Here is a 27,402-nt window from a genome sequence, read left to right on the forward strand (position 1 = left end):
TGGATATAAGAGATGTTACAGATAGTGGCTTAATTACACGGCTTTGCTGGAATTGTTTTTTTTTATATATAAATGTGAAGGAGAAGTAGAAAAAGGAGAAGAAGCAAACGGCTTTAATTTCAGCTTGCAGTTTTCAATCAATAACCTAACAGGGAACGAGACGTCTTCTCATTTCCATGCAGGAAAATAAAACTTTGTGCTTCTAAGTAGGTCTTTCAGTGTTTACGCTTTTGAGCTTCTCGGTCTGCTTTCTCGTCTCGGTGGGAAATCTGCACATCTGTCTGCTCAGCGATCACAGAGGGAGCTGCTTCCAGACGCAGCGGGGCGGCTGCAGCCTGGGAAGCCAAACAGATGTGAGCTGCTCCCAAACATCCTCCCAGTCTCTCCTTCACCTTCTCGTTCCGCAGCGAGTCGAGACGCGGTTTCAAGTCCTGGTTAAGAACACAAACAAGTAAACCTGCAACTGGGGGAAATTTAACGCTGCGCTTAAAATGGGGGAATCTTTTGCTTATCGGTGTGTGTCAGTGAGAGCCAAACACGTGTATGATGCGTGTGTGTTACGTCTGCGTCTGTTCTTAAAGGTTTCTGTATACTGATACCAATGAGATGGACTTCACAGAGGCCTGATGCATCATGTCCGGGTGCATTACTTTTCCGTCACGGTCTCATTTCATGTTTTATTTTTTTTCATAGCAATGCCACCCCCAAAACCTCAGAATCCGTTAAATTTCTGTGTTTTGTGATTGCCATTTAGGGGACATGGGACATATTTTTTTCTTTTGCGTTTCCTCGCAAGAACATACTGGTGAATTCATGCGGCATCATTGAATACTGAAAGTCTTTTGTTTTTGAGATATCGCAAGTTTTATATATTTTTCTTTAGGATAGAAATGCACCATGAACCTATGTGCAAAATGCAAAAGCAAAACAGGCCAAACATTGGCTTTCCATCTCTATCCATTTCCTCTAAGATCTAAACAGGAACTTTCCGTAAGAAGGAAAGAAATAAAAACTACATCCAAACTATTTGGACTAATTCTGAGTTATTATAACGGGGATGCTAAAGTCATATCTGAAAGTTTTATTATGTCTTCTTGTGTTGATGATCAGAATGGTTTAAGGGTCGTTTTCATGTGCAGTTCCTTCTCAACCTTTCACAAACAGACATAAACAGGCAGTGAATAAATTGATCTTCAGTTTTTTGCACCAAAGAGTTAAGAATATATAAACACGTTTTCACTGAGGCTCTTTAAGTGTGTATATATCTTACATTTGTGACTGTATACAAAATAAACCAGGGTGCATTTGCTTACTGCAAGGGAATGCAAAAGAAGAATTTTCCCCCATGTCCTCTAGGGTGCTCCATACTCTAGAAGTTATGACTATGAGGCAAATTAATCAGAGTCATGAATGCCTTGTGTTTCACGTTCAGGTTCAACCAGCCTTGATATTAAGAAATGTTATTATTGGGTTGTTGTTGTTAGGGTTATCATTTAGGTTTCAGTTGTGTTTTTAGCAAGAGAAATAGATTTTTAAACAATCTGTTGCAACCTGGCGGTCAAAATGCGTATGCCATAGTGCAAAATTATTCATTATTATTGTCATTATTAGTATTATTATTATGTCTCCCAATGCCTCTAAAGCGTATAGCAGGTGTGCAATAGCTTGACACGCGTGTAAGAGCGAGCAACCAAATATCTCATGTGGATCTGATGTGAAACAAATAAAAATGTGTAACTGCGCCCTCCTTGCGCTCTCTGGTAAATGTAGCGGAGGACCTGTGGTGCTGTGGGACGATTTTTCTTTCAGACGTCCAACAAATCGATGACCCGTTGACCGGTGGAGAGAGGCGCCAGCCCCCTCTGCGACCTCGCGAGCATCAGCGTGTTAGATAATGGATGGATGAAGATCCTAGAAGTCTCGTTGGACCATGTGCCGTTGCAGCTGATTAACCGATTTAAAACACATGACCTGATCAATATGAAGGTGGATCAGAACCTCAGAGAACACACAGAAAACCATTCCTAAAGAACTGAAAAGACGTTTAGTGGTAATGACTCTGAGCAGGCAGAAGGAAGAGGAGTGGCGACCGATCTTTAACTGTCACTCTGCCTCGCCTGTGTCTGTTTTGAGTCCCAAACGTAGCAAAACCAAAAGCTACAAACAACATTTCCCTTCTTCTTCCTAGAGTTTATTTGGGATATCAACCCCGTAACTTATGAGTTAAACAAAATTTCCACTTCCATAATGAAAAACTGATATTAATTTCAGATGTCTTTGAACTTGCAAGCCAAAAAAATAAAAAAATAAAAAAAGCTACATTACAAGTTCAACATAACCCCACCAACAAAGAGAGCTGTCGGATTGTTTCTCTGGTTTTATTTTTTTTCCAGAGACCTAAAACTCTGCCGACGAGCCTCGTTTGACGCCAGAGAAGCCTGACAAGAAACAAATGAAACTGTCCAGGCAGGAAAACCAAACGAGAAAGATGAAACGACCAGCACAAAAACCGAGTCCGTCTAAACGTCACTTCAACCAGTGTTTCTGTCCTCAAAGAGCAGTTTGGCGGCCGCCACTTTCGGCAGAGTGATTAAGTGGCCTTGCTGTGGCGTAAATGGGATTTCAGGCGTCTGCAGCCATTCTCCGGTCCAAAGCTTCATTTCACCGACTCTCAGCTCCCCTGCTAGGTTCAGTAATGGAGCTTTAAATCCCCTCTGTTGTTGGGCCCTCTGTCGCCGCGCCACCGGGTCGATGGCGGCGCGCCGCCGTCTCATGCAACCTTGTTGATAAGACTTCTCTTTGTGACTGGAAATGGCGCTGATTATTTTTATTTTCCTTTCTGCGCATCGACAATCCTCACTTGTTCTGCACGCCTCTCGCTCCTCAAAGAAACTCTTCACGGCCAAACACATTTATCGACCTAAATGCTTTTTCTTTCGCAAAGATTTTCTTGGAGGATGCTGTTGCCTACTTGTTTCAAGTTGTCACGCATTAGTGCAGAGTTTTTCCTTTTTTTTTTATCTGGACATGTAGAAGTAATCCCTTAAGAGAAAGCAGTGGATGAAGAAAAATCGGGTAAATCGAATAAGAGTGGGAGAGTGTGTGGTTTTCTCCTGTGATTGTTGAGGAGGGAGAAGCATCTATCTGTGTTTTATATTTTGTGACCTGTATTTCTGACAGTTTGGCACAGCATCTGTAAACACTTGGGGCGCGTTATTTACCATGTGGATGATAATTAGCTTCGCCTCAGTTGACTTTTTCTCGTTGTGCTCTGTCGTTTCCTTGCAGAGGCCTTCGACCTGGTGCTGCGTCACGGCCGTAACTCCACCCTGACCGTGCTGAAGTCGGAGTTCCCGGCTCTCCTCCCTGGAGCCCAGAGCTCCGTGGGGCAGCTCTTCCTTGACATGTCGCTCTACATCCTCGGCTCCGACTCCACAGTGGACCACATGGTGGTGGCGTTCTTCGGCAAACTCTTTCCCCTCACATACCGCCGGCTGCTCGGCGGCGGTACGTCCGCTGAGTCCGAGGAGTGCGTGCGGGGAGCCTGGAAGGACTCCGGAGCATTTGGGCCTTACCCCAAGCTGATCATGACCCGCCTGTCTCGCTCCCTCCTGGCCACAAGGGTCTTCCTGCAGGCGCTCAACCTGGGCATTGAGGTGGTCAACACCACAGACCATCTGCGGCCCAGCAGGGACTGCGGCCGGGCCCTGCTGAGACTGTGGTACTGCCCGCACTGCCAGGGCATGCTCAGCCCACCGGCCTGCAGAGGCTTCTGTCAGACGGCGATGCAGGGCTGCCTAGGGGGCGCCGCCGAGGTTCAGCCCCACTGGAGGAGCTACATTGACGGACTGGGGAAGTTGGCAGGCGGCATGAGAGGGGAGCAGGATATGGAGGCCGTTGTTCTCAGGCTGCCGTCGCTGATTAAGCTGGCTCTGAAGCAGGCTGTGAACGCCCGCAGCCGGCTCAGCGCCCTGGTGAGCATCATTCACCGACACACACTAGTGAACCGTCACACTGACAACAGCTCTGACTAGGAGGAACATTCCCGCAGGTTCTCATTTACATCAACATTATCCTCAAAACGTAACTGTTCTTCTGGCTTTTGTTATAACGTCAACCGCTGAAACTACTTGGGCTCTTTAAAGACCGGCTTTTGAAAACCAAATGTGTGTCACGGTGATGGATACGGCTTTAGTTAGTAGGGGTACACCGATAAATCGGCCAGCTGATTTATCGGGCAGAATTTCCTCCATTTTGGGAAATCTGTGATCGGCCCGATACTTACGTGTGAAGCCGATCTTATCTACAACTCAACCTGCCGCGAGAGGTGTTTGACTGACAGACCGGCCCATCAGCTAATATCTGCACATTTGTAGTTAACAACAGTCACCTCACTGTTGCCAATTCAGTGACTTTCTTTGTATATTTAACAACATTTCAGACAAAAAAAAAATCAGTATCGACCAACATTGGTATCGGCAGATCAGGCTTCTTACAGATCAGTAATCGGGGGTGGGCTAGAAAACTGCAATTGGCGCACCGCTATTAATTAGGTTTGTTCCATTTGCTAAAACCCCAGAATGTTATTCTATACATTCAATTTCTATTCCGACCCTTGCTGGGTGGCAGTGGTGACTTTGACAGTCCGGTATCCCACTGGAGATGGAAACCAGCAGTCAGGGACACCAGGAAGCACAGATACAAACAGTACTAACAGCCATGAACACACACACGCCCACGCACGCACGCACGCACACACACCTGCACACAAACACACACACCTGAAGGCAATCAAGACTTGAACAAAGGACCTGCTAAAAGGTAAGAGCGTTAGCTACTTCAAAGCGACTCTAGAAATATAATTAAATAATAATAACAATGCTACACAGGTTTTCTAAAGCACTTCCAGTCAAAACAGACAGAAATACTGTTCTTTACTCAATCAAGGGCTTTGACAACAATATAACTCAGTACGTGCTGCTTTTCAAGTGATACATGGCATTATTGAAGCCATAGATTGAAAAAAATGTTGCTGTGTTGCTCGTTTGGTTGATTTTTATGAAAGCGCTTTATGAAAGCGGTTGACCACACAACACTGGCTGACCGGCAAGTTAGTTTCCACTTTATTTGGTCAAATACGGTGTGTCTGCCCTGCTGAACCCTTCACATGTTTTTCTCTCATCATGCACTGGAGTTCCTCAGAGCTTGATATTGGGACCTCTCTTCTTCATGGTACATATAAACTGTCTTAATAATGAAGCAAATGTGCTTTTTTTTTTACCCCTCTAGGGGGTCTTTTGTGGGCTCTAGTGTCCCTTATATGACAGTAGACTGACAGGAAACGGGGAAGGAGAGGGGGGAAGACATGCGGCAAATGTCGTCGGGTCCGGGAGTCGGACCCGCGACAGCCGCGTCGAGGACTCAAGGCCTCCAAATATGGGTCGCGCTAACCGCTACGCCACCATGGCATGCCCCAAATGTGCTTTTTTAAGTTGACACGTTTATATCGTTTGTCTCTTTTGAAGTTCAAACTGCCGATTTGCTTCGGCGTGCCTATTTTGTTGTTCGGTGTAACTTAAGACAACATATATTAGAGCTACAGACGTACAAGAGGAAGTTTATGATGTTCTCAAATGTGAAAGGGGATCACAGTGAAACTCTGAGATCTTATATCATCTTACCTGTCATTGTATTAGAAGCTGAAACTTGATTTTTTCTCCCCCCTTGTAGTAGGGTTTCCCTCAGTATACTATAAGCCTGGTGGGCCACCAGGCTTTACTTATGCCCCGACCAGGCTTGGCATTGTTAATTTATCTTAGTTTTTTGTAATTGTTGCCTTTTTTTTAGGACTTTATTGTTTATGTTTAGGCCTTAATCTTGCAGTCTTCCAATAATGCATAACTATCAGGTGATATTTTCAAATTTCCTGTCAACTTTAAAAAAAATTTAAGTCAAAAACACGACTGGCGGCTGGATGAATAACTGCCCTAACACCCTGAGCACCAGCAGGTTTTCTGGGGGAAACCCAGCTGAAGTACCTTTGTTCTCTCTCCAGATTAGCATTTTAAATTTTTGTGTGTTTATGGCGAACTGCTGTTTGAACCAGACCTGCAATTAACCATCACTGTGCTAGTTAGCGTTGCTAGCTGTGTGAATGACGCACTTCACAAATCTCTGCATGTCGCAGCTAAATATCCATCTTTGTCTGTCTGTGGACTTTTTCCATGTGTGTTTGTACGAGCCGGAGTTGCCGTCACTGTTCAGTCTGAACCAAATTAGAAAGAGGCGCTTTCAAATATGCAGCCGCTGTTTTACTGAAATAATTTACAAAAGAACCTGAAGCTGTCAGAACTGGTTTCCATGGGGAAGGCTTTTTAAGCCTTTTTAATGAAGCAACAGAATATTTTTACTCAGTTAGTGTAATGTTGCTAATTTTATTCATTCAGCTTTGTTTTTACAGATGCCTTAGCCATTCAATTATTTAAGCAGAAAATCAGCTCTACTGCTTCTCTTGTAGATAGATATGCTTTATTGTCTGTACCATATGAGAAATAAATTCTCCTTTGACATGGTTTCATTACCACATAAACATCAGTAGGAATATAACTAGAAAATTAACCCACATTCAATGATAACTAATTGAAGAACCAGATAAGGCACAGTAATCAGAGTCATATTCAAGAACTAAAATTAACCGTTTTGAAAATCTTTTTCTCCAGTCTTCCTGATGTGCTTGATCATTATTCATTACTTGTACTGTAGTTTTAGAATGTAAGAGTTTCCTTTAAAACAAACGTGAACAACCGAGTATTAGAAGCTAGCATAGTTAACGCAGCTAGCACCTGAATGAAGCACTGATAAGTCTGTACATATAGAGCAAAGTTCAGTTTAAAAACATAACTGATACTGAAATAAATAAGTTTAAAGTGACAGTGTCCTCTTTGAAGAGTTTCGATGGTTTTGCAACCTGCATTCACGCATTCATTGATTGGAGAAAGATCGGCTTTTTGGTATTTCTGATCACACGATGGACTCGATGGATGGAAAAATCGGTTGTTTTAAATCAAAACTTAATTTCTTGTCACTCATAATAGAAGATAAACACATAAAAAAAGAGTGACCAAAAAAAACACAATCTATGCATGATTAGGATCCAAGTCATTTCAAGTTATTACGTCGTTGTAGAATTCTTGGAGGAATAGAGAGAGAGTTTTGGGAATCATAATTCTGGATGGGGTGTGATGCAGGACCATTTTGGAGGGAGGATGGTAGATGTGCAACGTTCTCATTAGTTGGGGTTCTGGTGAACTTGCGAGCGGCGGTAGCCTGAACTAATAGAAGCTTATTAATAGCTTTTGTGTGGCAAACCACAGAGAAGAGAATTACAGTAATTGGAGTAGCAGTGCTGCCGGGTGTGAGCATTTCCCTAAAACAGTCGATGAAAGTGGGAAGAACAGGGGGCAAATATTGGCGTCTTTTCAAAACAAGGAAATGCCGTCAGGTTTAAGGACATATTTGGCAAACTGCCTCTAAGGGTGGATTCGCACCAGCCCTGTTGTTTGGTCTGTTTTAATCAAACTCTAGTTCACTTGCCTAGAAATAGAAAGTCTGGTTTGTTTGGGAAGGTGTGAATGTGCAATCAAACTCTGATGTGGACCAAAACAATGAACTCTGGTCCGCCTACAAACCTTGGTCTCGGTTCAGTTGAAGGGATCTCTGGTCCTAAAGCGGAAACCGCTGAAACTAGGTCAATACAGCTAAAACAAACATTAGCGCTAACAGGAGAAATGGCTCATGGTCTTTCGTCAAAGATGAAAGAGAAACCCTACAACCGCTAAAATCTGACAATACTCCACATCTATTTACATTCTGTGAAGAAGGAAGTTGCACTCAGTGTCTTCTTCTGAGGTTTTCATGTCGTTTCCTTCAGTGGTTTTTGATGCAGTGCCACCGCAGGCGAGGAGGGGAACAGGTTTTTAAATGAGTTTGGATTGTTTGATTCAGTGCATTGTGAAATCGAATCGCACCAACTAAAAATGTAACAAATGTTGCAATTTTAAACCGAGTCTACCGGACTGTAAGGAGTGAAAACACCCTAAATCTCTGTAGAAGAAAACCAGACGAAGAAATCACGTAAAACATGTTCATAACCCAACGGCTGCTTGTCCCCACAGCATTGATCAGACACATCTTTAGTTTGTCCAACATATATAAAGTATTTGCAATACATTACATTACCACATCTAAGCCTATGAGACGTAAAAACACACGGAAAAAAATATAAAAAACAGGTAAAAGGTAAAAAAACAAAAAAATCCCTCTAGTTGTTTCTAAAGACAGGTTCTCCCAGCATGTCTTGTTCAAATCTGTCTCTTACTCATAAGTGGCAGTGACCCGTAATGTGCAGTGTGATAAAACTCTCAGAGTAGTTCGCAGCCCTCATGCGAAGGCGGAGAGGCGAGCTCATAAAATATGAAGGGCCTTGTTTCCTTCTGGAGCCACAGAGCTTGGATGTGCTCCTTGCGCCTCTATATTTGCTGAACTTTTCACTCTCGCGCCCCGAATCCCCGTGGTGACCAGGTTTCCACTCAGAAGCCATCATTTATTAACACACAGGTTGACCTCACTTACTCTGCAGCAGGAGGGAGCACTTGTATCTGTGAGTAGCAGACCATGGCGGGGGTGTTTAGCCTGTCGTTCGGGATTCTCATTTAAATTTAAACCAATTTGACGTGCGTGTCTGTTTGACGACACGGCGGACTTCACGTTACGTTTGTGGAGTCTGTCTGCTTCCTGTTCAAGGTTCGAATGCAACCATTTGGTGTCATTCGAGGGGACAGAGGCGTTGTTTTCCTGCCGGCTAATTTTGCCTCACCGAGCCACAGGAGATGAGCCAAAATTAGACCACACCTGGATGTTTCGTCGCAGTTGACCTGTTCGTCGAGACGATCTGAGCCAACCTGAGGCTGATGAGGACCTGCTAATATGTAAACAAGCTCTGAGTTCTTACAGAAACGTCACTCTTTGTTTGTTTTTTTAAAATATATTTTATTAGCGGTCTGTTGCAGTGCAGGAATATAGTTTTGTTAGAAAAAAGAAAAAAGAAAGAAAAGGTAGAGGAACTACAGCTCACCCTCTTGTGGTGGCTGAGGGAAATTACAACGTTTCATTAGCAGCATCTTTATTTTAAAAATTGGATTTTTATTAAGCAAAGGTGCTAACAAAACATGCTATCAGCAGCTCCGTTCAGTTCAAGGACAGAAATGAAACCATAACATAGATGAAAATGAATCTTCACTTTATTCTTTTGCTTGTTATGTACAAGCTAATGTCAGTACTGCAGCCAGAGCTGGCCTGAGGTTTACCGAAGCCACTTGCCAGACCAGCAGAGGGCGCCACCCCCCAAATGAACAATTTTAGATTTTCGAGTTTTCGGTGAGAAAAACACAAACCCTGAAGTCAGAATTCAGTTTTAGGTCTTCAAGAAACCCCTGTTTCATTATCCAATATGGCGGCCACACATATTAAATATGGCAAAAGCTGCAGTAATGAACTATTTATTTGCACCTTTGCATGTAGTTTTGTATTTTTATTTATCAAAGATAAAAATAGAACTAATATTATGTTAACATAACATAATAATATTGCTAAAGTGCAGTGGGTTGGTTGAGGTCAGGCCTAATTGGGAAGAAAATGAGCCAACATAATGAAAACTATATTAAAAATACGAACACTTTGATCATGCGGCCCAATGGGCTCTTTGCACCTGCCGCGCTGACGTCACAACCGCATGCGCAAATGCGGCTCTCTTTTTTCCGCTTTGAGTTACCATGACAGCTAGAAAAGACAAAGTCTTATTTCAGACGCAAATAAAACAATACTATGAACATTGCTGTCTTCCTAACATAATGGGCTTTTAAGTTTTCATGGATTTCCAAGGGATCCGGAGTTAAGAAGACGGTGGCTTGTAAATATTCGTCGCTACCAGTTAAAGCTAACGCCGCACAGCAAAGTTTACAGCCTTCACGTCACTCCGGATCAACTTCTTCAGCCTAAAGACGAAGGTAAAGGAGCCTCCTGTGTTATTTCCATGGAATCCCTTCTGTATTCAACCTGAAAGAGAGTTTATGGGAACCAGAGAGCAGACCAGAGCCAGACAGCCGAGCTACTGATCCGCCTGTACAAACTGCTGTAAACACCGTCCTGCTTCACAAGAAACATGCAAAACTAGTAAAGCGAAGTAACACGGAGACCTTAAGGAACACGGCCATATTTTTCTAAAAGCAACAACTCTGAACCTGAACAGTCAGCTGAACTAGAACTCCGACACCAGAGCTGCTCTACTGTTAAGCTATGGGCTTGTTGTTCCTCAGGCTTCAGAAGCAAAAAGCCTGAACCATAAAATCCCCGTTACTTGGTCTCTGACACTAACGACAATAAACCACGTAATATCCTTGAAAACAAGGTAAAAACATTGTCCTTTAATGAATGATAAAAAATGTTTAGATACTTAAATAGCACATTTTTACAAGAAAAATGTAAAAATGTAAACATTTTTACAAGAAAAATGTCTAGCATAAGCTAAAGCTAATGTTAGCCACAAAGTTTAAAGAAAGTAAAACTCACCTTCGTATCTGTGTATAACGAGGCGAACATCTTAAAACCTTTCTCCAGCTTATTTGTCGGGGCTTCGGATCGATGTTCATCATTAATTGTTACCTTGGACAAGCCCTGCAAACACCCAGTGGAAAGAGCCTTTTTCAATAGATCGGAAACAATTGAGCTGCTTTTCCCCGAACGCGGAAGCTGAGGTGCAAAGAGCCCAATAGTTAGGAGGAATGCATCATTTAATAAAGTTTAGGAAAGGTGCGAACCTCAGAGGTAAAGTGTTTAGATGGGTTTTTTTTCCCTTTAAAATAAAAACATTTTTCACTCTTGAAAGTGAATCATAACTTTTATAAGAATTGTGTTTAGACCATGGTAGATATTTTTAATTTGTTTAATACATCAGTTGTGCTCTGAAAGATTTTATGATTCTGGAGGAAAGATTAAAATTTTTCTTCCATGTTCTTTCCTGACGTTAAACGCTTGCCTTCTAGGTCCACTAAAAACATTCTGGTGGTATCATTATTTACTAAACAGTACAGTTTAGCAGTAATTTGTAACAATTAAAAAAAAAAGTTATTGTATAAACTGTGTTACAACAAATAAAATACATTTACCCCGCAAATGGTTTTTATTAAGCAAATAAACCTTATTTGCTTAATAAAAACAAATAAGGTTTGCATAACCCCCACACACGGGTTATGCTGAACCACATGACAAATTTTATTATGTTATATGTTTACACTTGTGATTGTATGAAGGAATGTACAATATCTTGAGATACAGGCAGAGACACAAGTTAGCGACCAAACCTAAGGTTGCCTTAATGTAGGGATCCTACGAAATAGCTCATCTTTCCCCAGGCTCCACTCATGTTTTACAGAAGGAAACCACAACAGCCGTAAGCTTCTCTACATGTTTCTGTACGTTTTTAAGGAACTTTTTGTTTGGTATCTTTATTTTTTCGGTGTTATTTTTCATTGCTTGAAGCGACACTTTGGACTCGATTGGATTTGATTAAGAACCGGCTTCTTTTTATTCTTTGTCATTTTTGTACAAAGCAACTATTGATCTCCAGATCAATAGATAGATCTATATAAATATATCATTCATGTTTCTGTCCCACGTTTGCTTGACGCCAAGTACTGGCACTTATTTATTTTTTTATTCCACTTCAATCACTGCTAGCACGTGCGACTGCCTTTCTTCTTAAAGAAGTACAACTTTAATGAATGACAGATTCGACGTGTGTGTCACAGCTGTTGTGTTTGTAGCTTTTCTATTTCAGCACTACATCTACAAGTACATTGCTTCTTAGGTGGAAAAAAAAAATTCTTGTCATGATTTGTTGTTGGAAAATCCCAAATGCATGGAAAACCGTGGTCAAACTCCGGTGTGCTTCAATAAAAAATAATAATACCTTACGCAAAATGACGCGTGGAGACGAGGAATGCAGGTGGCGAACGGAGACCGACGAATGCAGCCATAAACGATAAAACAACCCAAAACGAAACAAAATGGGGGTTTATGTGCTGTGGAAATGACAAAGGAACCAGAGGAACTAATCAGATGGAAAGTAGTTAAAAGAGGTGGTATTATGTTATAATGTTATTCACTCATCAAACACAAACCTGGAGTGTTAATTTGACTCTTTTATGCATGTTTGAGAGATTCTTTAATCTCCATGGCAACCAGTCGGGTTTGTAAAAACGCCCGCTCTCGCAAAGCGGTGCTTGTTTCCACAAAGCTCCTCCTCAGAGCTGCAGACCTCCAGCCGAGCTCCCGCCTCACAGACAATGACTCCCCCACTCAGCTCCTTCAGACTAGCGGCAGCAGCAATTAGCAAACACCTGCTGAACTCATTATACAAACTGCTTTTCAGTAAAACACCGGTAAAAAAAAATACTTGATGGAGGAATGTTGTGATGACTTCCTGAAGGTGGCGTTTCAGAATGAGGAGGAGCTTCTTAAAGAGACAGGGACTCAATTTCAAAGCATCAAACTGCAAAATCAAAGTTATTTTAAGTCATATTTGATATATAGAATATTTTACTGAAGGTAACTTAGTCCGTTGTGATATAAAATGGCTACATGTGCCTTAGTAACAGATTATACCGTCCCTTTAATCAAATCTGCTTTTGGTTATTTGTTTTATTTTTCTACACAGTTTAAGACAAATCCTATATCAACATTTTGGACTGATGTAACATGGGAACCTTGTATGTTTCAGCACACAACCACAGTGTGAATAACAGCAATTTAAGCAGCATATAATCCATTTTCCACGCTCTTCTAAAATGCTTGTGGGAGGGGATGAAATGAATCAGCGACGCGTCTGAAGAGACAAGGAGAAACCCGCAGCGTTTCAGAGCGACTCGGCCGTACGCCGCTAACATCTTGAACGCATCGCAGCCTTGTTTTGCGGTGCTCTGCGATTCCAAGTGTCATGTGGTTGTCGTTTCCATCTCCCACTTAACCCGCCCTCCAGTGGGACTGAGGCCCCCGCCGCTTCAGGAGGCGGACGGGTTGAGTATCTGAGTAAGAGAGTCCTTGAGATGCAGAGGAAGACGTCTCCTCTGCGGGTTTTGAACAAGCAGCTCCGCAGGCGAGATGACCACTCAGGGTTCGCCCTGCCCCGCTCTCTGGCGTGTTAACATTCAGTCCCTCCATCCAATGCAACTCCCGGGTAAATCAACCGACGTTAAGAGGCTCGGCAAGGGCAGCCGAGAGGCCGACCGCTCCAATCTATTCCCCTGTCAGCTTCCCTCCTCTCCCATGGAGTTTTTCTTATTCCATCCGCTGCCCGTCTCTCTCTCTCCCCCCTCGACATCTTTTTCTCCCACTCCTTCATCCCCTCATTTATTTCTTTTCCTTCCCATTTTTTTTCTCTCTCTCTGCTGTGAGAAAAAAAATACATGATTTATGAAGCTCTATTTTTACCAGTTACTGAGGAAAAGGACAGGAGAAAAAGAGCGACAAAGAACCAGGGAGGAAAAAGATTGGTGTGGGAGTGGGGAAGGAGGTGAGGGGGAGTGGGGTGTCAAAGTGAGCCCAAGGGGGGGAGGAGGACAGGAGATTGTGGAAGAGGCATCCATCACCTGGTGACCCGCTCGGCTGAAAATGAAGAAGGGGAAGTAGGTTGAGGCCGGAAATGTGACAGATTTGAGCAGGATCAGAGATTTTCTGCACGTTGAAACGTTGCTAGAAAATCATTCATGTCTGTGTAAGTCTCACTGTTTCTTGTTTTTTTTAAAGGGTAACATCACAAATTTTTAAGTGGTAGACCAACACAAGGCAGTGCATGATTGTAATTGGGAAGGAAAAGGACTCGTGGTGGTTAAAGTATTTTCCATGTAGTACAATCAAGTAACAATGTTACATTCAATTGTTGAAATGTCTGCATGTCAAACTGAATTCAAAAGAAATTTTGACATTACGATTTGATGCCTTGAAATTGGGCCCCTGTCTCTTTAAGAAGCCCCAGCTCTCACCAATGCTCCACCTTCAGGAAGTCATCATTGCACCGTTTGGTATGGAAAGCCTCCCAGGTAGAAGTAGTTCCTATGATGAGCGTTTGCTAATTGCTGCTGCCGCTAGTCTAGAGGAGCTGAGCTGGAGACTTCGGCTCCAAAGAGCAGTTGTATGGAAAGAGGTGGCACTTTATGAGAATTAGCGTTTAGGAACCTCTGAATGCGGTTGCCATGGAGATTAAAGGATTTCTCAAACATGCATGAAAGAATCAAAGCGTCACTACAGGCATGTTTATGATGATATTTATGATGAACATAAAGCTGAAAAATTATGATTTTACATAATACCCCTCCACTAAGATGTTTTACAAATAAAATGTTTTTTTTTATTATTTAAATGTAATTTTGAAATTGTTTACAAAACATTTTTACAACTCCACAAGACTTTTTCTACAGTATGTCTGCATCTTTGCATGCCTATAGACAGATATTCGACGGGGTGTGCTGTCATAAACATAACACCTGTCATGAAGATGAAGGAGTTATGAATGTTTGCAACTGTTATCATGATGTGTCATTCGGTAAATAGTGCCACCTTTAATGCAAAGTTGCATTAAAAGTCCATTAAAAGTGTCAGTTTTGCATTGTTCGGTAAATAATGACACTTTTAATACAAAGCCATAATAAAATTTGTATTAAAATACCAAATAGTCAGTTTTGCATCATGAGTGTAATAACTTACCAAATGACACTTCATGATAATAGTTGTAAACATTCCTGAAAACTCCTTCATGTTCATAGCAGGTGTTATGTCACGTTTATGATGGTGTCATGTCCGTCTTACGCACACCCCGTCAAATATTTTAGCCAAGATCAATATTCAAGATTCTTAATTGGATTTAGATTTGGACTTTGACTGGGCCTTTCTAGCACATGCTCTGATCTGAATAGTCAACCGTTTTCTTGTGGCTCTGGCGGAGTGACTTACACTCTTAGGCTAATGGCTGACCTCTAGTCTGCTTCTCTGATTTGTCGTCTCCCTGCCAGGCCTGTCCCTTCACATCTCGATAGATTTACGTGTTTGCCGCACTTTTCAGTTGATAGGACTGAACAATGCTCATTAAGATTCTCACAGGTTGGTTGGGCTGTTGTTTCATAACCTAACCCTGCTTTAACGTTCTCGACTCCTGTGCTGTGTGAACTTTGTGGTTGCAAAATACAAAAGAAAAAAAAAGTTCAAAGGTGAAAGAATACTTACAACATTTTTTTCTAAGTTAAATATCAAATACCTCCTGGAGTTTCTCTCTCAATAATGCACTTTCAATCAGCAATATACATGTATATATCTTTTTTCCTTTTACCTTTGCTCTCAAGGAGCTTAAATTACATCCAACTTGTTGCTTCAAAGACTGAGCAAGAGCACCAATTAATCATGCAATGCGTTTTTATTTTCTGATTACTCAGCTCTAACGTGGCAGGAGCCAGACTCGGCCCTGAAATGTAAACACCGCCGGAGCTGCAAAATATCATCAAAGTTATTATTCGTCAAGTCAAGTGTGTTTTCATTGTTCATACACAATGAAGTCATGTTTAACCCAGTTTTTCAGAAGGCGGGCCATGCTGTTCGAAACTCCCCCAAGGAACTGTTTGTTGTTTTGTTGACAATAATCGAAAGCTAAGTGGTTCGCTTGATGTTGACAAACAAACAGTTTGCTCGTCTGATAATAGATGAATAATCGGCCCTCCAGCCGCAAAAACACAAACAGGAAGGGAAAAAAAGAAGGACTCATCAAAAACCAATTAGTTTTATAGATGTTGCTCTAGAAACAATGGCAAAATGCTTAAAAGTTAATGAACATCAATTCAGCCATTAAGCTTATTAACTTCTGATCGCCGGTTTGAACGCTGGAAACGTGATTAAGCTTGAAACTTTGTGCGTTTTAAAGCCATTTTTAACAGATTTTTTTGCTCGGTGCAGAATTTCACTCACTATTCACTGTGATATTGTTCAAAACCAGACGTTTACGTACAAGGTATAAAAAAGACAGTCATTTTTCTCACTTTCTGACGTGAAATCCGACCAAGCTTTTCACGTTTTAGGTAAATTGGGATGACGAAAAACGATTTTTATTTGCTCAATTTCCAGAATAACAAGACTTTTATTACTTTTCTCCAAATTATACATTTGAATTTTATTAGTATTTAGCTGGATTTCCTTTGAAGGTGTGTGTTTTGGGTCAGGTTTGTGGGCCATCTTGCTACATATTTTCGATAGGACTAAGATCAGGACACACAGACGTTACCTTCCTGGTCTACGTCTTGAGTAGTTGCCTAAATACCTCCATAGCACAACGCAACCCTCTCTTTATACGTCCAGCCAGCATTTTCACATTGTTTCTAAAACACAGAGCACGTCTCCCACGTTAGTGTAACTTCTCTCAACACCGTTCAGCTGTTCGTTGTTCTAAATTTGCTTGAAAATATTGATCACAGCATTAGCTGCAATTGTGCTTGTGTAAATCAATGTCGTGCTCCGTGTCCCTTCGATGGGTCTTTTCGTCGAGTTTGTGTGCAGTACGCACAACACAAGCGCTTACATCCCTGCACTGTGTTTAATTCTCCTTCAGAAAGACTTTAGCTTGAGGGATTTTGTACCCGGGGGCTCCTCCGGAGTTACCACGGGCGTCCTGTGTGTAGCTCAGCTATTTTCAAAAAGAATATCTTAAAATAGAGTACTGTGTGTGTTCACCTTTTGCTAATCATGGGGTGGAAATCTCTTAAATGTTACAACATTTGACAAACATGAGACAACGATACAGTAGTTGGCTAACGTGACACACGGCTACGGGAACTGGCTGCTAGTAGCCGTATATTTTCTTTCAGTTTCCTGAAGTGAAACTCTGTCGTGCAGCCTGCCAATGTCCTGATTGCATTTGTGCCTAGACCTTGTCCAAAAATAACCAGACAAAGAATGAACTCAGGAACAGTCATGAAGTGGAAAACACTCCTCGGGTTCTTTGGAGAGAAATGTGCTCCACTCTGAGGTGGTACTGCGTTTGCCCTTTTCTCGGATGTGAGTCTGACGATCGCTCCTCCTGGAAGTCGCTCTGATTATACAACTCCTCTCTCCTCGGTTCTCGCACCTTCTATGTAGACCACTGCCTCGGCACCGAGGATGGCAGCGTTTTATAACGCCTCGCAGCCAGCAGCGGCCAGTGGCCAGGCTGGACTTTTTGCTCTCACCATAAACCCCTTCCTGCGGAAGCGTGGGCGACTCTTCAGCTCTTTGTGTTGGAGCAGCAGAGGCCGATCCTTAGAGAGTTTAGATTTATGCCCCGAACCGAACCCGACCTGAAATTCCTGAAAAACGACGTGCTTGATGGTCAGGTCGGTGTCGGGCTTCAGTGGCGAGTTTAATAAGTTTTTAGTCCATCCAACAGAGAGAAAACCAAACAAGAATGTATGATATAAAGTTGTGACGATCTGCTTGTTGTAGTCTAAATAGAGTAGTTAGTTTACCCTGTTGAGGACATGAAGACATTAAGGTGCAGAAGTTAATTGGGCTGTAAAACCGCAGCGCACAGCACAATGTGCACGCAGCTCCTATCAGTCACACATCCCAGACGATTTGCACCTGACTCACTCTGCTGTTACAAGAAGCGACTAAATGGAGCAGGAAGACGTTAAACAAACGCTAAAAACGGCAGAAGTTACACAGCTGTGTAACTTGTGGTCTAAAAACAAAAGCAGTAAAATATTATTAAATACAGTATAAATATGTCAGGTTTACTTCGGGCTTGGATTTGGAGATGATGTCTATAGGTTTGTTCCGGGTTAGACTGGATTTGTTTGGGCGGAGGTGCAGAACCGTGTTACTATATGCTCCACAACTTTGATGAGACTAGATTTTTTCCCCCCAGAATGTAAAACTAGAATAACTGGAGACCTCGGTGCACCTTGATATCAACCAAGTGAAAGCTAATGCTAGCTAGCATCTGACTCTAATATCCTTACAGTGTGATTCCTATTGAGAGGAAATAGTTAATAGTAATTGCCTAACAGAGACCCACTTTTAAATTAGAGTTTGGAGTTGGGAAGATTTTAAATGAAACTTTTTCTTTACAGTGCAACTTCTTTTCTTTCTTTTGTTTATCAGTATGAAGCAGTGGAAGACAATATTTCACTTTCAACACAGCCAGAGCTCTTTTTCTCTGGAGATAACTGTGACAGCTGGATATCGTTTGACTTTTTACTCACTTTAAGGCTATTCCCCCCCCATCCTTTTCTCTTCATTTGAGACTTTGAAAGGTCTTCAGTGGAAATAACACATGGATTTCACCAGTTGTCAGTTTTACCGCTGGTGACGAGAGTCCATTTGGAAGCAGAAGAAGAAGAGGGAGGAGGTGGAGGAGGACTGACTGGGTCCTCATCGGATATTCTCCAGCTTCACCAATGGACGGAGTCTCTTTTCTCTTTTTGTAGTTGCTGTAAATCCTCATGATCAAGGACAATGTAAAAGCCTCATCATAAATTTGTTCCTGGCCCATGGGCATTCCCATTGATTTGTTTAGAGATAATCTTTACGACATGTTTGCACGAGTAAAGTGCCACACAGACGCTGAGGAGCAGACGCTCAGCAGAACATGTGTGTGTCGGCGAGGTGGACTGCTTGGGACGGACGGAGGCGCGCAGACATTTTCCGCTTCTCCCCGCTGAGCCAGGCTTTATCGGCAGACTCTCCTGTTGGTTGTGTCGGTCCAGGCCTGGGTGATGCTCATGCTTGGCTAATGAGCCTCCCCCCTTCCTGGAAGAATCTGAAAACAATCGGGCAGGGCAGAGTCTGTGTGCTGAATCAGTCCCCGCTTCCCTCTGGGCCCTCCCCTGCTCGTGTCACAAGTCCCCTCCGGCTTCCCGGGAATGCGTAAACAAAAAGGCGAGTGCAGCTCCGATCGCATTAATCATGGCCTGCGGGAGCGGCGGCGCTCGCTGCGGGCCCCGCAAGGATGAAAGAGTTACATGAGAGGAAGATGTGAGGGGAGGAAATGAGCTGGCAGAGAAACGGACAGAGAGGCACCTTAGAGTGTTGTTGGTATTTTCTCCATGGACGCTGTTTAGATTGTTGGTGATCAGAGATGTCGGTTTTATTTAATGCATGGAACAGCAGAGGTTGGCGGTACCGATAACCGATATTTACCAATACATTGCTTATATTTTGCTGCCCTTTTGACATCTTGAAAAGAACGACCAAACCAGTGACGTCACCACTACTTGTCTTCTTCAGTTAAACTACCCACAATCCTTCGCTGCACAAGTATCACTGTCACATGACCAACCTCCTCCACTCCAGAAACAAACGGCAACAAGATGGAAATAAATATCCGTTTTAATATCGACTTTGTCAGACCAATATCAATATGTTAAAAAAATGATATCGATACTGATGTTAATACTGATAAATTGTGGGTCTGTAGTTAAATTGGGATTTGTTATTTAGATAAGCCTGACGTATAAGAATAGTTTGGTTTGCTCTAAAGGAGTGATTATTTAGCTTAAATCAGAGACATGATGTCATTACTTCTAATATTGTCCCTCATGCTTTACAGGTAAGTGAATGAAGTTTCTTTGCTTTTCGGTAGCAGGATCATCTTATATATTGTCACTGCATTGTTTGATGAGCATAAATGTATAATTAGCATTTTTCCAACACTCCTTTCCTCATCAATCTTGTCTGATTTTCTCTAATCTCAGACTGAATGACAAGTGATTGAGCTGTCTGAGCTGCACAGTAAAGCAATCACGGCTATTTCTTTTTTAATTATTAACATATTTTTTTATGTAGATGGAACATCGAGGCAGATGTATTTTAGCTTAGGACATTAATGCTGTGAATCAGTAAGGAAATAAGTTGTTATAGTTTTTTTATGACCCTCTTGCACTCTGAACGCCAACACTGAACTAGGGCAGATCATTCAGATGGTTCAGAGAAATGCTTTCAGATAATATTTAAACTGCTTATTATGTTTGTCGTGGAAGTTTGGAAGCTAGTAGCCTCTCCAGCAGCACCAGCGAGTGTTTGGGTCGAGGAGTTGTGAGTGAGATCTGGGAGCAAATCACCAGCATCGCTGTAGGCGTCTGCAGATTGAGTGATTGGTAGAGTCAGGCGGATATACAAAGTCACTGGAGATGTTGTTACATCTAAGACTGGTTGTGAGCAACAACAACGCATTACAAAATAAAGGAGAAAAAAGACAAAATATTTTACAAATACATATGAACACCTGTTTACTTTGTGTCACAGCAAATTGTACTCGGATCTGAGTTCAAGTCTCGACAAACTACATTGCCTTAAGCATTAAGAAACATTCACGTGAACTTTGATGGCATCCCATTCTTAAAGTGGCAGTATCATGTGGTGTTGATTTCTTTTAGCTTTACACCATGTTATAATGTTATTCCCTCATGAAAACAAACCTGGAGTGTTGTTTTGATTCTTTCGTGCATGTTTGAGAAATCCTTTAATCTCCATGGCAACCATTAAGCTGTGCAAAACACCTGGGCGGACCTAGCCCCGCCTTCAAGGACGAAGCTTCTCCTCTGAGCTACCAAAGTTCTGTCTCACAGAGACGGAGTCCCATTCAGTTCCTTCAGGCTAGCCAGCAGCAATTAGCAAACACCTGGTGGAACAGAGCATCAGCTGAGCTCATCATAGGAGCTACTTCTCAGTGCAACACTAGTAAAAACTTTGTTAAAAGGTTAATAGAGGAGCCATATTGTCATGACTTCCTGAAGGCAGAACTTCAAAAAGAGCAGGAACTTTTTAAAGAGACGGAGGCCCAATTTAAAGGTGATTAGTAGCAAAATGTCTTTTAAATCATAATTGATATATATAGAACATTTTTATGACAACTGGAGGTAACATAGCTACTTGATTGTGCTATAAAATGGCTTTATGTGCCTGGAAAACACATAATGCACAAGGCTTCAAGTTGGCCCAATATCCTTTGTGGCTACAACAGCTTCTGCTGTCCTAGGAAGGCTGTCCGTGAACTCTGAAGCCATGTTTATGGGAATATTTGACTGATTTTCCAGGAGAGCATTGGGAAAGAAGCCCTAGCTCGCCGTGTCTGCTCTAATTCATCCCAGAGGTACTCTGTCAGGTTGAGGTCAGGTTGAGTCATGTAGCAACTACAGAGAGCCGCTCCCAAAGTTGGGAGTATGAAACGAACCAAAATATATGAGCGCGTTTGCTGCTGCATCAAGACATCCTGTCACCAGAACTAAGGGGGCAACAACACCACACCTGAATATCCCTCCACCAAACTTTACTCTTGCAGTCAGGAAAGTAGTCTTCTGTTAGCAGCTGCCAAACCCAGACTTGTTCATTGGAGACGTGATGCGTCACTCTAGAGCAGGGGTCTCAAACTCCAGTCCTCGAGGGCTGCAGTCCTGCAACTTTTAGATGTGCCTCTGCTGCACCACACCTGAACAGAATAATTAGGTCATTAAGGCTCTGGAGAACTGATCTACACAAGGAGGAGGTCATTAAGTCATGTCATTCCAGTGTTTTGTACCTGTGGCACATCTAAAAACTGCAGGTCTACAGCCCTCGAGGACTGGAGTTTGAGACCCCTGCTCTAGAGCAAACCCCAAAAACATGACTGTCAGGTTAATTGATCTCTCTAAATTCTCCCTAGGTGTGAATGTGTGTGTGCATGGTTTCTGTCCTGTCTGTCTCTGTGTTGCCCTGCGACAGACTGGCGACCTGTCCAGGGTGATCCCAGCCTCTCACCCGGAACGTTAGCTGGAGATAGACACCAGCACCTGTCCTGACCCCACTAGAGACAAGGGTGTTAGAAAATGGATGGATTAATAAAACTGTATAAATAAATGTAGTGTGCAATTTTTTAATCTGCTCAACAATAAACTTTAACATGCAAGATTTTATTGAATTTTGCCCAGTCCTGTTCTGTCACTCTAACCTTTGCAGACAGTCACCGATGTCTGCAGAAGCGGTTTGAACGTGTAGCTGCTCGATTTTCAAACATCCAAGTGATTGTAACACTGAGATTCACCGATATGGAGTGATATTGTAATACTCCTGGCAACATACTGCATGTACAGTATCTCCGCACAATCCACTCATTTCTGTCATTTCTCTCTCGGCGTAAACCCGGATGTTGTCAGGACAAGTCGGCCTCACAGGCACCGCGGCTCCATCCGAACGGGACTTAAACTGCATTCAGTGTTCCTCGTTATGGTTAGATGTCAGCTCTGAGGTGAAGGGAAGTCGCCATGGTGATGACCTGATGTTTGTTAGGGTGGAGTGTGTGTGTGTGCTGTTGCAGCTCTGAATAGATTAACCCTGATAAATCTGTGTTCTTGACAATAAGCACTTTCGCTTGTCAGCATTTGTTGAATATAAATGCTTAAGTAACGTGTGTGTTTGCTTGCGTGTGTGTGTGAGTGTGTATGATGTAGCACTGTGTCATGTTAATGGGTTCAGGTGAATTATTCAAGTGAATAATAGATGAAAGGACTTTTGTTTAAGCTGTAAAACATGTATGTCTTCGCGCACGACCATGTCCATACGTTTGTGTGTGTGTATGTGTGTGAGAGAGAGATATCCTTGTTTTTATATCCTTGTGGGGACCTATCTCTGTCTACAATGTGGGTTCCCCTCATGAGGGGAAATGCTGTTTTTGGGTTAGGGGGTTTGGTATGTGATGGTTAGTGTTAGGGTAAGAGTTGCGCTGTTGAAAATGAATGGAAATCAATGTAAAGTCCCCACAAGTCATTAAAACATGATTTTGTGTGTGTGTGAGAGAGCTTGTGGCCCTTTGCTACAACCAAATGAAGAGTTACGGTGCTGCTCCGTCCGGACCCATTGGTATTCAGCTGCAGTCTCTCCAGGCAGCTCGCTTTAAGGGAAGCCGGGCACAATTAGCTGTTAACATTACATGGCAGAATTAAGCCTGGGCCGGCATCCCCGGGGGAAATTAAGGATCCGCCAAATCATTAAATCACAAGCTAAACATTAGCAGCCATTTGCATTTTTATTACACCTGAAAAGAATGTGCCAGCTCCATTATCTCCGGGAGACAGAGAGGGACTCCTTATTTGTTATTGTAATGTCATCCCACATGGACGACACAATGGCAGCCACGGCGCGCGGACAGACAGGACGAACCGGAGGCCTCGGTTTCCTGCTCGTGTTTTTTTTTTGGCGGGGAGAGTTATGATTACAAATTTGAACAAGGCGGCTGGCAGAGGATCCAGTGAATTGTTTGTTATGCAAATCCAATGCTCCCCTTAGCCCCCCACATCTTCACCCCCACTGCTTTCATCCTTACCAAAAATAAACACACAGAAAACAGATGACAATTTGCAGAGGGGCTCAGTGGGGGAAAAAAGAAGAAGTGCCGCCGGTTTGGCTGCTGACAGGTTCTTGTTTTCTAAAGCATCCCTTCTTATAGGAGATGAAATAAACAGGTTGAAGCTGGAGGGGGAAGAGGGAAGTTAATTCGTTCACTCAGTGTCGGTTTCTCCTCCTCTCTGCTCTGCAGGTGAGCGGCATGTGTGGACACGCTACGAAGCGAGCCTCCCGCTCTGTAGAGGCCCCTCCTCTCCATCAGCCTCCTGCTGTATATGCGACCCGGGACGCTCAGCCCTCAGACTCCGATGAGACGCTGGCTGGACTCCGCAGGTGAGGAAATCACTGGAAACAGGGACGGGTTTTGATGCGGGCAGTTGCCCAGGGTGGCGTTAGAAGAAAGGGGCGGGGCACCAAATAACTTTAAGATGAATTTTCTGGTTGTGCTCTGAACAAATTTGCTAAAAATCTAATAATTTCATATACTTCAATTGGTTGGAAGAATTTGTCCATTTTGTAGTGTTTTATATTTTTGTCAAAGTTTAATGAAAGTTTGGCTTCTTGTGGCTCTTTCAACAAGAAAATAATTTACACAGATGGATTTGCTGATGTTGGGGGATCAGAGTAATGGCTGAAAATAAAAGCATGCCACACTCTTAAGATTCAGGAAAGCAGAGATTTCTAAATAGAAATCTTTAAAACCATGTATCGTTGTCTTTTAAATTCCCAGTGATGCCCTGCTGTTTTTTGATCTCTAATGTAAAATGCAAAGAGGCTCCTCACAGTCTCACCAGGTTCCTTGTAACACTCTTTCTCTCTCCACTCGAGACCCCAGCTGAGCGCCGTAATTGCCCAGCAGGACTGCAGGCTTCAGTCTCCAAATGGTCAGATTAATGTCAATTAAGGAGCAGAGACAGCCGCCTATTCTGGCCCCTTTTAATCTCTGCGTCTCATGGGGGGGCGTCGGGGTGGATCTAATCAACTTGCTCTCAGTCTTATTAAGCTGAATTCTCTCTCTTTATCTCTGTGATAGTTTTATTCTGTGTCTCTCTCTCCGTTTCACCTCAGGGAGTTCATCACCAACCTGAAAAGCTTCAGCTCCTTCTACAGCGGCCTCGGGGAGGCGCTGTGCAGTCGGGAGCTCGCCGCGGCGAACAACTCCCTCTGCTGGAACGGACAGGAGATGACAGACAGGTACGGATTAATAATGGCATTTATTTCTGAGCGCATCTGCTGGGAAATCCACGGAGCCCGGTGCTTTTAAAGCGTATCGGCTCACGAGCAGATCCTCGATCCGGCGGGTTGATTTCACGTCTCGGAGCGCGTAGGTGACTTGAAGGGTAAGTTTTCCCCGAGCTGAAGGGCTTCCTCCTCCTCTCTCCTTCTCCTCCAGCTGAGTGTGAGTGTAAATCTTGACTTTGGCTCTATGGGATGTTATAAATGTCAGGCGTGCTGTCCCCTTCTCCTCGCGCAGTTAACTGCTGTTTCCGTTGTTCTGCCTCCCGCCTCCAGCACATCTCCTGCACCCTGCAGAACTATGGTTGCTTTGAGCGCTTTTTCACTCGCTCCCTGTTGTGTGGCTCCAGTTGCACACTTTTTCCCATTAAAGCGGCACAATGTAACTTTTATTTATTTATTAAATCAGTTTTTTACATATTAAAACTGTCACCATGCTGTGACGGTATGGTGTGAGACAGATAATCTATGGAAGAAAAATCTAGATCCTCCACCTTCTCCCTGAGCTACTATGATAAGCTCAAAACAAATGCACAGCTCTCGATCAAAATCAACCAATCATAGGCAAGAGGAGGGGCTTAGCTAAGTTGCCAACTCAGCACCTCCAAAATACAGTTCAAGTTCGTCCGTTATGTCATCCCGCAGTATTTCTTATTTCCCCAACATTGGAGTTACATCTGCCCATGCAAGAATATTTAAGTGTTCCTGTTCTCCTCCAGAGACTCGCCTTCTACTTCCACATTACTTTTTTTATGCAGGTCATGTTGAGTAAGAGGAGGAGTGCCATCTAGTGTTTGTAAATACAAATTACAGATGGCAATAAAAATACGGTTGAAAGAGCATACCGTATGGCACACTTCAACTTGACTAAAAATTCGGGACAGTCAGCAACCCTAGTCTTAGCGCTGTCTATCAACCTTTTGTACACGCTGCTAAATGTGTTAATGGCAGAGAAACAACTTACTGTTACAGGAAAATTGTTTATCCATCACTATGCTAACTAGCCTTAGCATTAGTAACAGGTTCTGCTGTCGGGACAGCAGCTTAGCAGAGAGCGAAAGGGAAGGTTCTGAGCCATGCTCACATAAGCTTGATTGACAGCGCTAAGACCCTCGTCTTGACTCTGATTGGTTGTTTCTGACTGAGCTGTTTCTGTGGTAGCACTGGGAAACGACAAATGATCTCGACTTTTACACAGATTATTGGTCTTAGATTACACTGTCACAGCAAAATGATTAACAGATATGTGAAAAAAAAAACAAAAAAACTGTTACACATTGCATACTTTTAGCCTGGGCAAATACACACATCTGTTTCTTCCTCGCTTGTTTTGTTAATTATGAGTCTTAACAAATTTGAGATAGGAGTCCCCTGCGGGTTAATATTTTTCCTCTCGCCTTCCAAAGATTAAATTCCCATCTTTGCTCAAACTTCTTTTATCTTTCCATAAAGCTGGCATCAGCCTGTGAAGGAGACATCAGTTTTTGGCGAGAGGAGGGCGAAGCTGTCCTGAGGGGATGATTACAAGCTGGACCGAACGGCGCGATAGCAGCGTGGCAGGGAGGCAGGCAGGGAGACAAAATGATGGAGAGATTACAATGTCCTGCAGCAAGCAATTCTCCCGTGTCATCTGCGAGGGCATTCCGCCTGCAAATATAGCCGGGATTCGTTTTCAATCTAGTCCGGATCGTCGTTCATTATCCCCTCTCTCTGGAGGACCTTCTCCAGAAATCCAGACCGGGCGTATTGTCTCACGCTGTTAAATTTAGACGAAGCGGGGGGGAGGGGAAAGGGGTGAGCTCCGGAGAGGTCGACTGCTGAACGCCTCCGACATGCTTTAGGAGCGGCGTTTGGCGCTAAATGAGGCCTCTTTTTTGTTTGTTTGTTTTTTAATCAGGCGTGTGTTTACCACCCTACCTGGAACCGAGATCAGAGGAGCAACACTTTGCTCCACATCAAAGAGCGCCTCGCCGATAGGCGTGAGAGAGATGCGATGCAGAATCCGGCTTCCCTACCTGCTTTGGATCTAATGATGCTGGAAAATCACAAGGAGTGATAAAAGCTCCAGTAAGGAGCTAAAATATGGAGCCGTAATGTTAATTGAAAAACACAAAAAAAACAAATACAAATGTTTAAGCTTAAAAAATAAACCAACATTTAACTCTTAATTATCTATACTTTAGCACAGCAAAACTTTCTGTTACATTTGCTTTTTCTAATTTCAGCCAAATTGGGAAAAAAAAGTAAATAAAAAATACACACAAGCCATTTGTTACGTGTCCAGAGGACGGGAAGGAATACGTTTTCAGACGACACGAGACTTTGATTTGTTTTCAGTAAAGTTTTCTTAAATAACATACCTTGTTCTTAGGAATTTGTAATAATCAGTGTTAAATATCTTAAGTTCATGTTGTCCTCATCCACTTATTGGTGGTTTTTATGCTTGTCTTCGTCTATTGTGGTACTAATTTCACATTCTTTGGGTTTTGGTTATTGTTTGTGTTTGATTGTCTCGTTTGGGTTGTGTTCCACAGGTCTTGCCATATTCAGTTCATTTCTCTGTTTAATATTGTTTCTAAGATTTTGCCATATTATTTCATTTTATGTTTAGTTTCTTGGTATACTCTTTTGCTCTGTTTCTTGAATTTATATTTCTTAGATCATTTCCAGTCTCTCTGCTATCACAGCTGATTAGAGTTTCTGCCTCTTTTGTCACTTAGC

The 27,402-nt window shown here is 42.7% G+C and overlaps 1 protein-coding gene across 1 annotated transcript in view; it reads left to right on the plus strand.

The window, feature by feature from the left end:
- The window catches only part of gpc3 (glypican 3), a 161,655-nt gene that overhangs the window by 83,007 nt on the left and 51,246 nt on the right, over positions 1-27,402 (plus strand). Inside the window, exons 3-5 of the mRNA XM_028009792.1 lie at positions 3,289-3,974; positions 23,639-23,778; positions 24,514-24,639. Coding sequence (XP_027865593.1) covers positions 3,289-3,974; positions 23,639-23,778; positions 24,514-24,639 — 952 coding nt within the window. The remainder of the gene's footprint in view (positions 1-3,288; positions 3,975-23,638; positions 23,779-24,513; positions 24,640-27,402) is intronic.

The sequence above is a fragment of the Xiphophorus couchianus genome, chromosome 23, assembly GCF_001444195.1.
Source record: "Xiphophorus couchianus chromosome 23, X_couchianus-1.0, whole genome shotgun sequence".
NCBI lineage: Eukaryota > Metazoa > Chordata > Actinopteri > Cyprinodontiformes > Poeciliidae > Xiphophorus > Xiphophorus couchianus.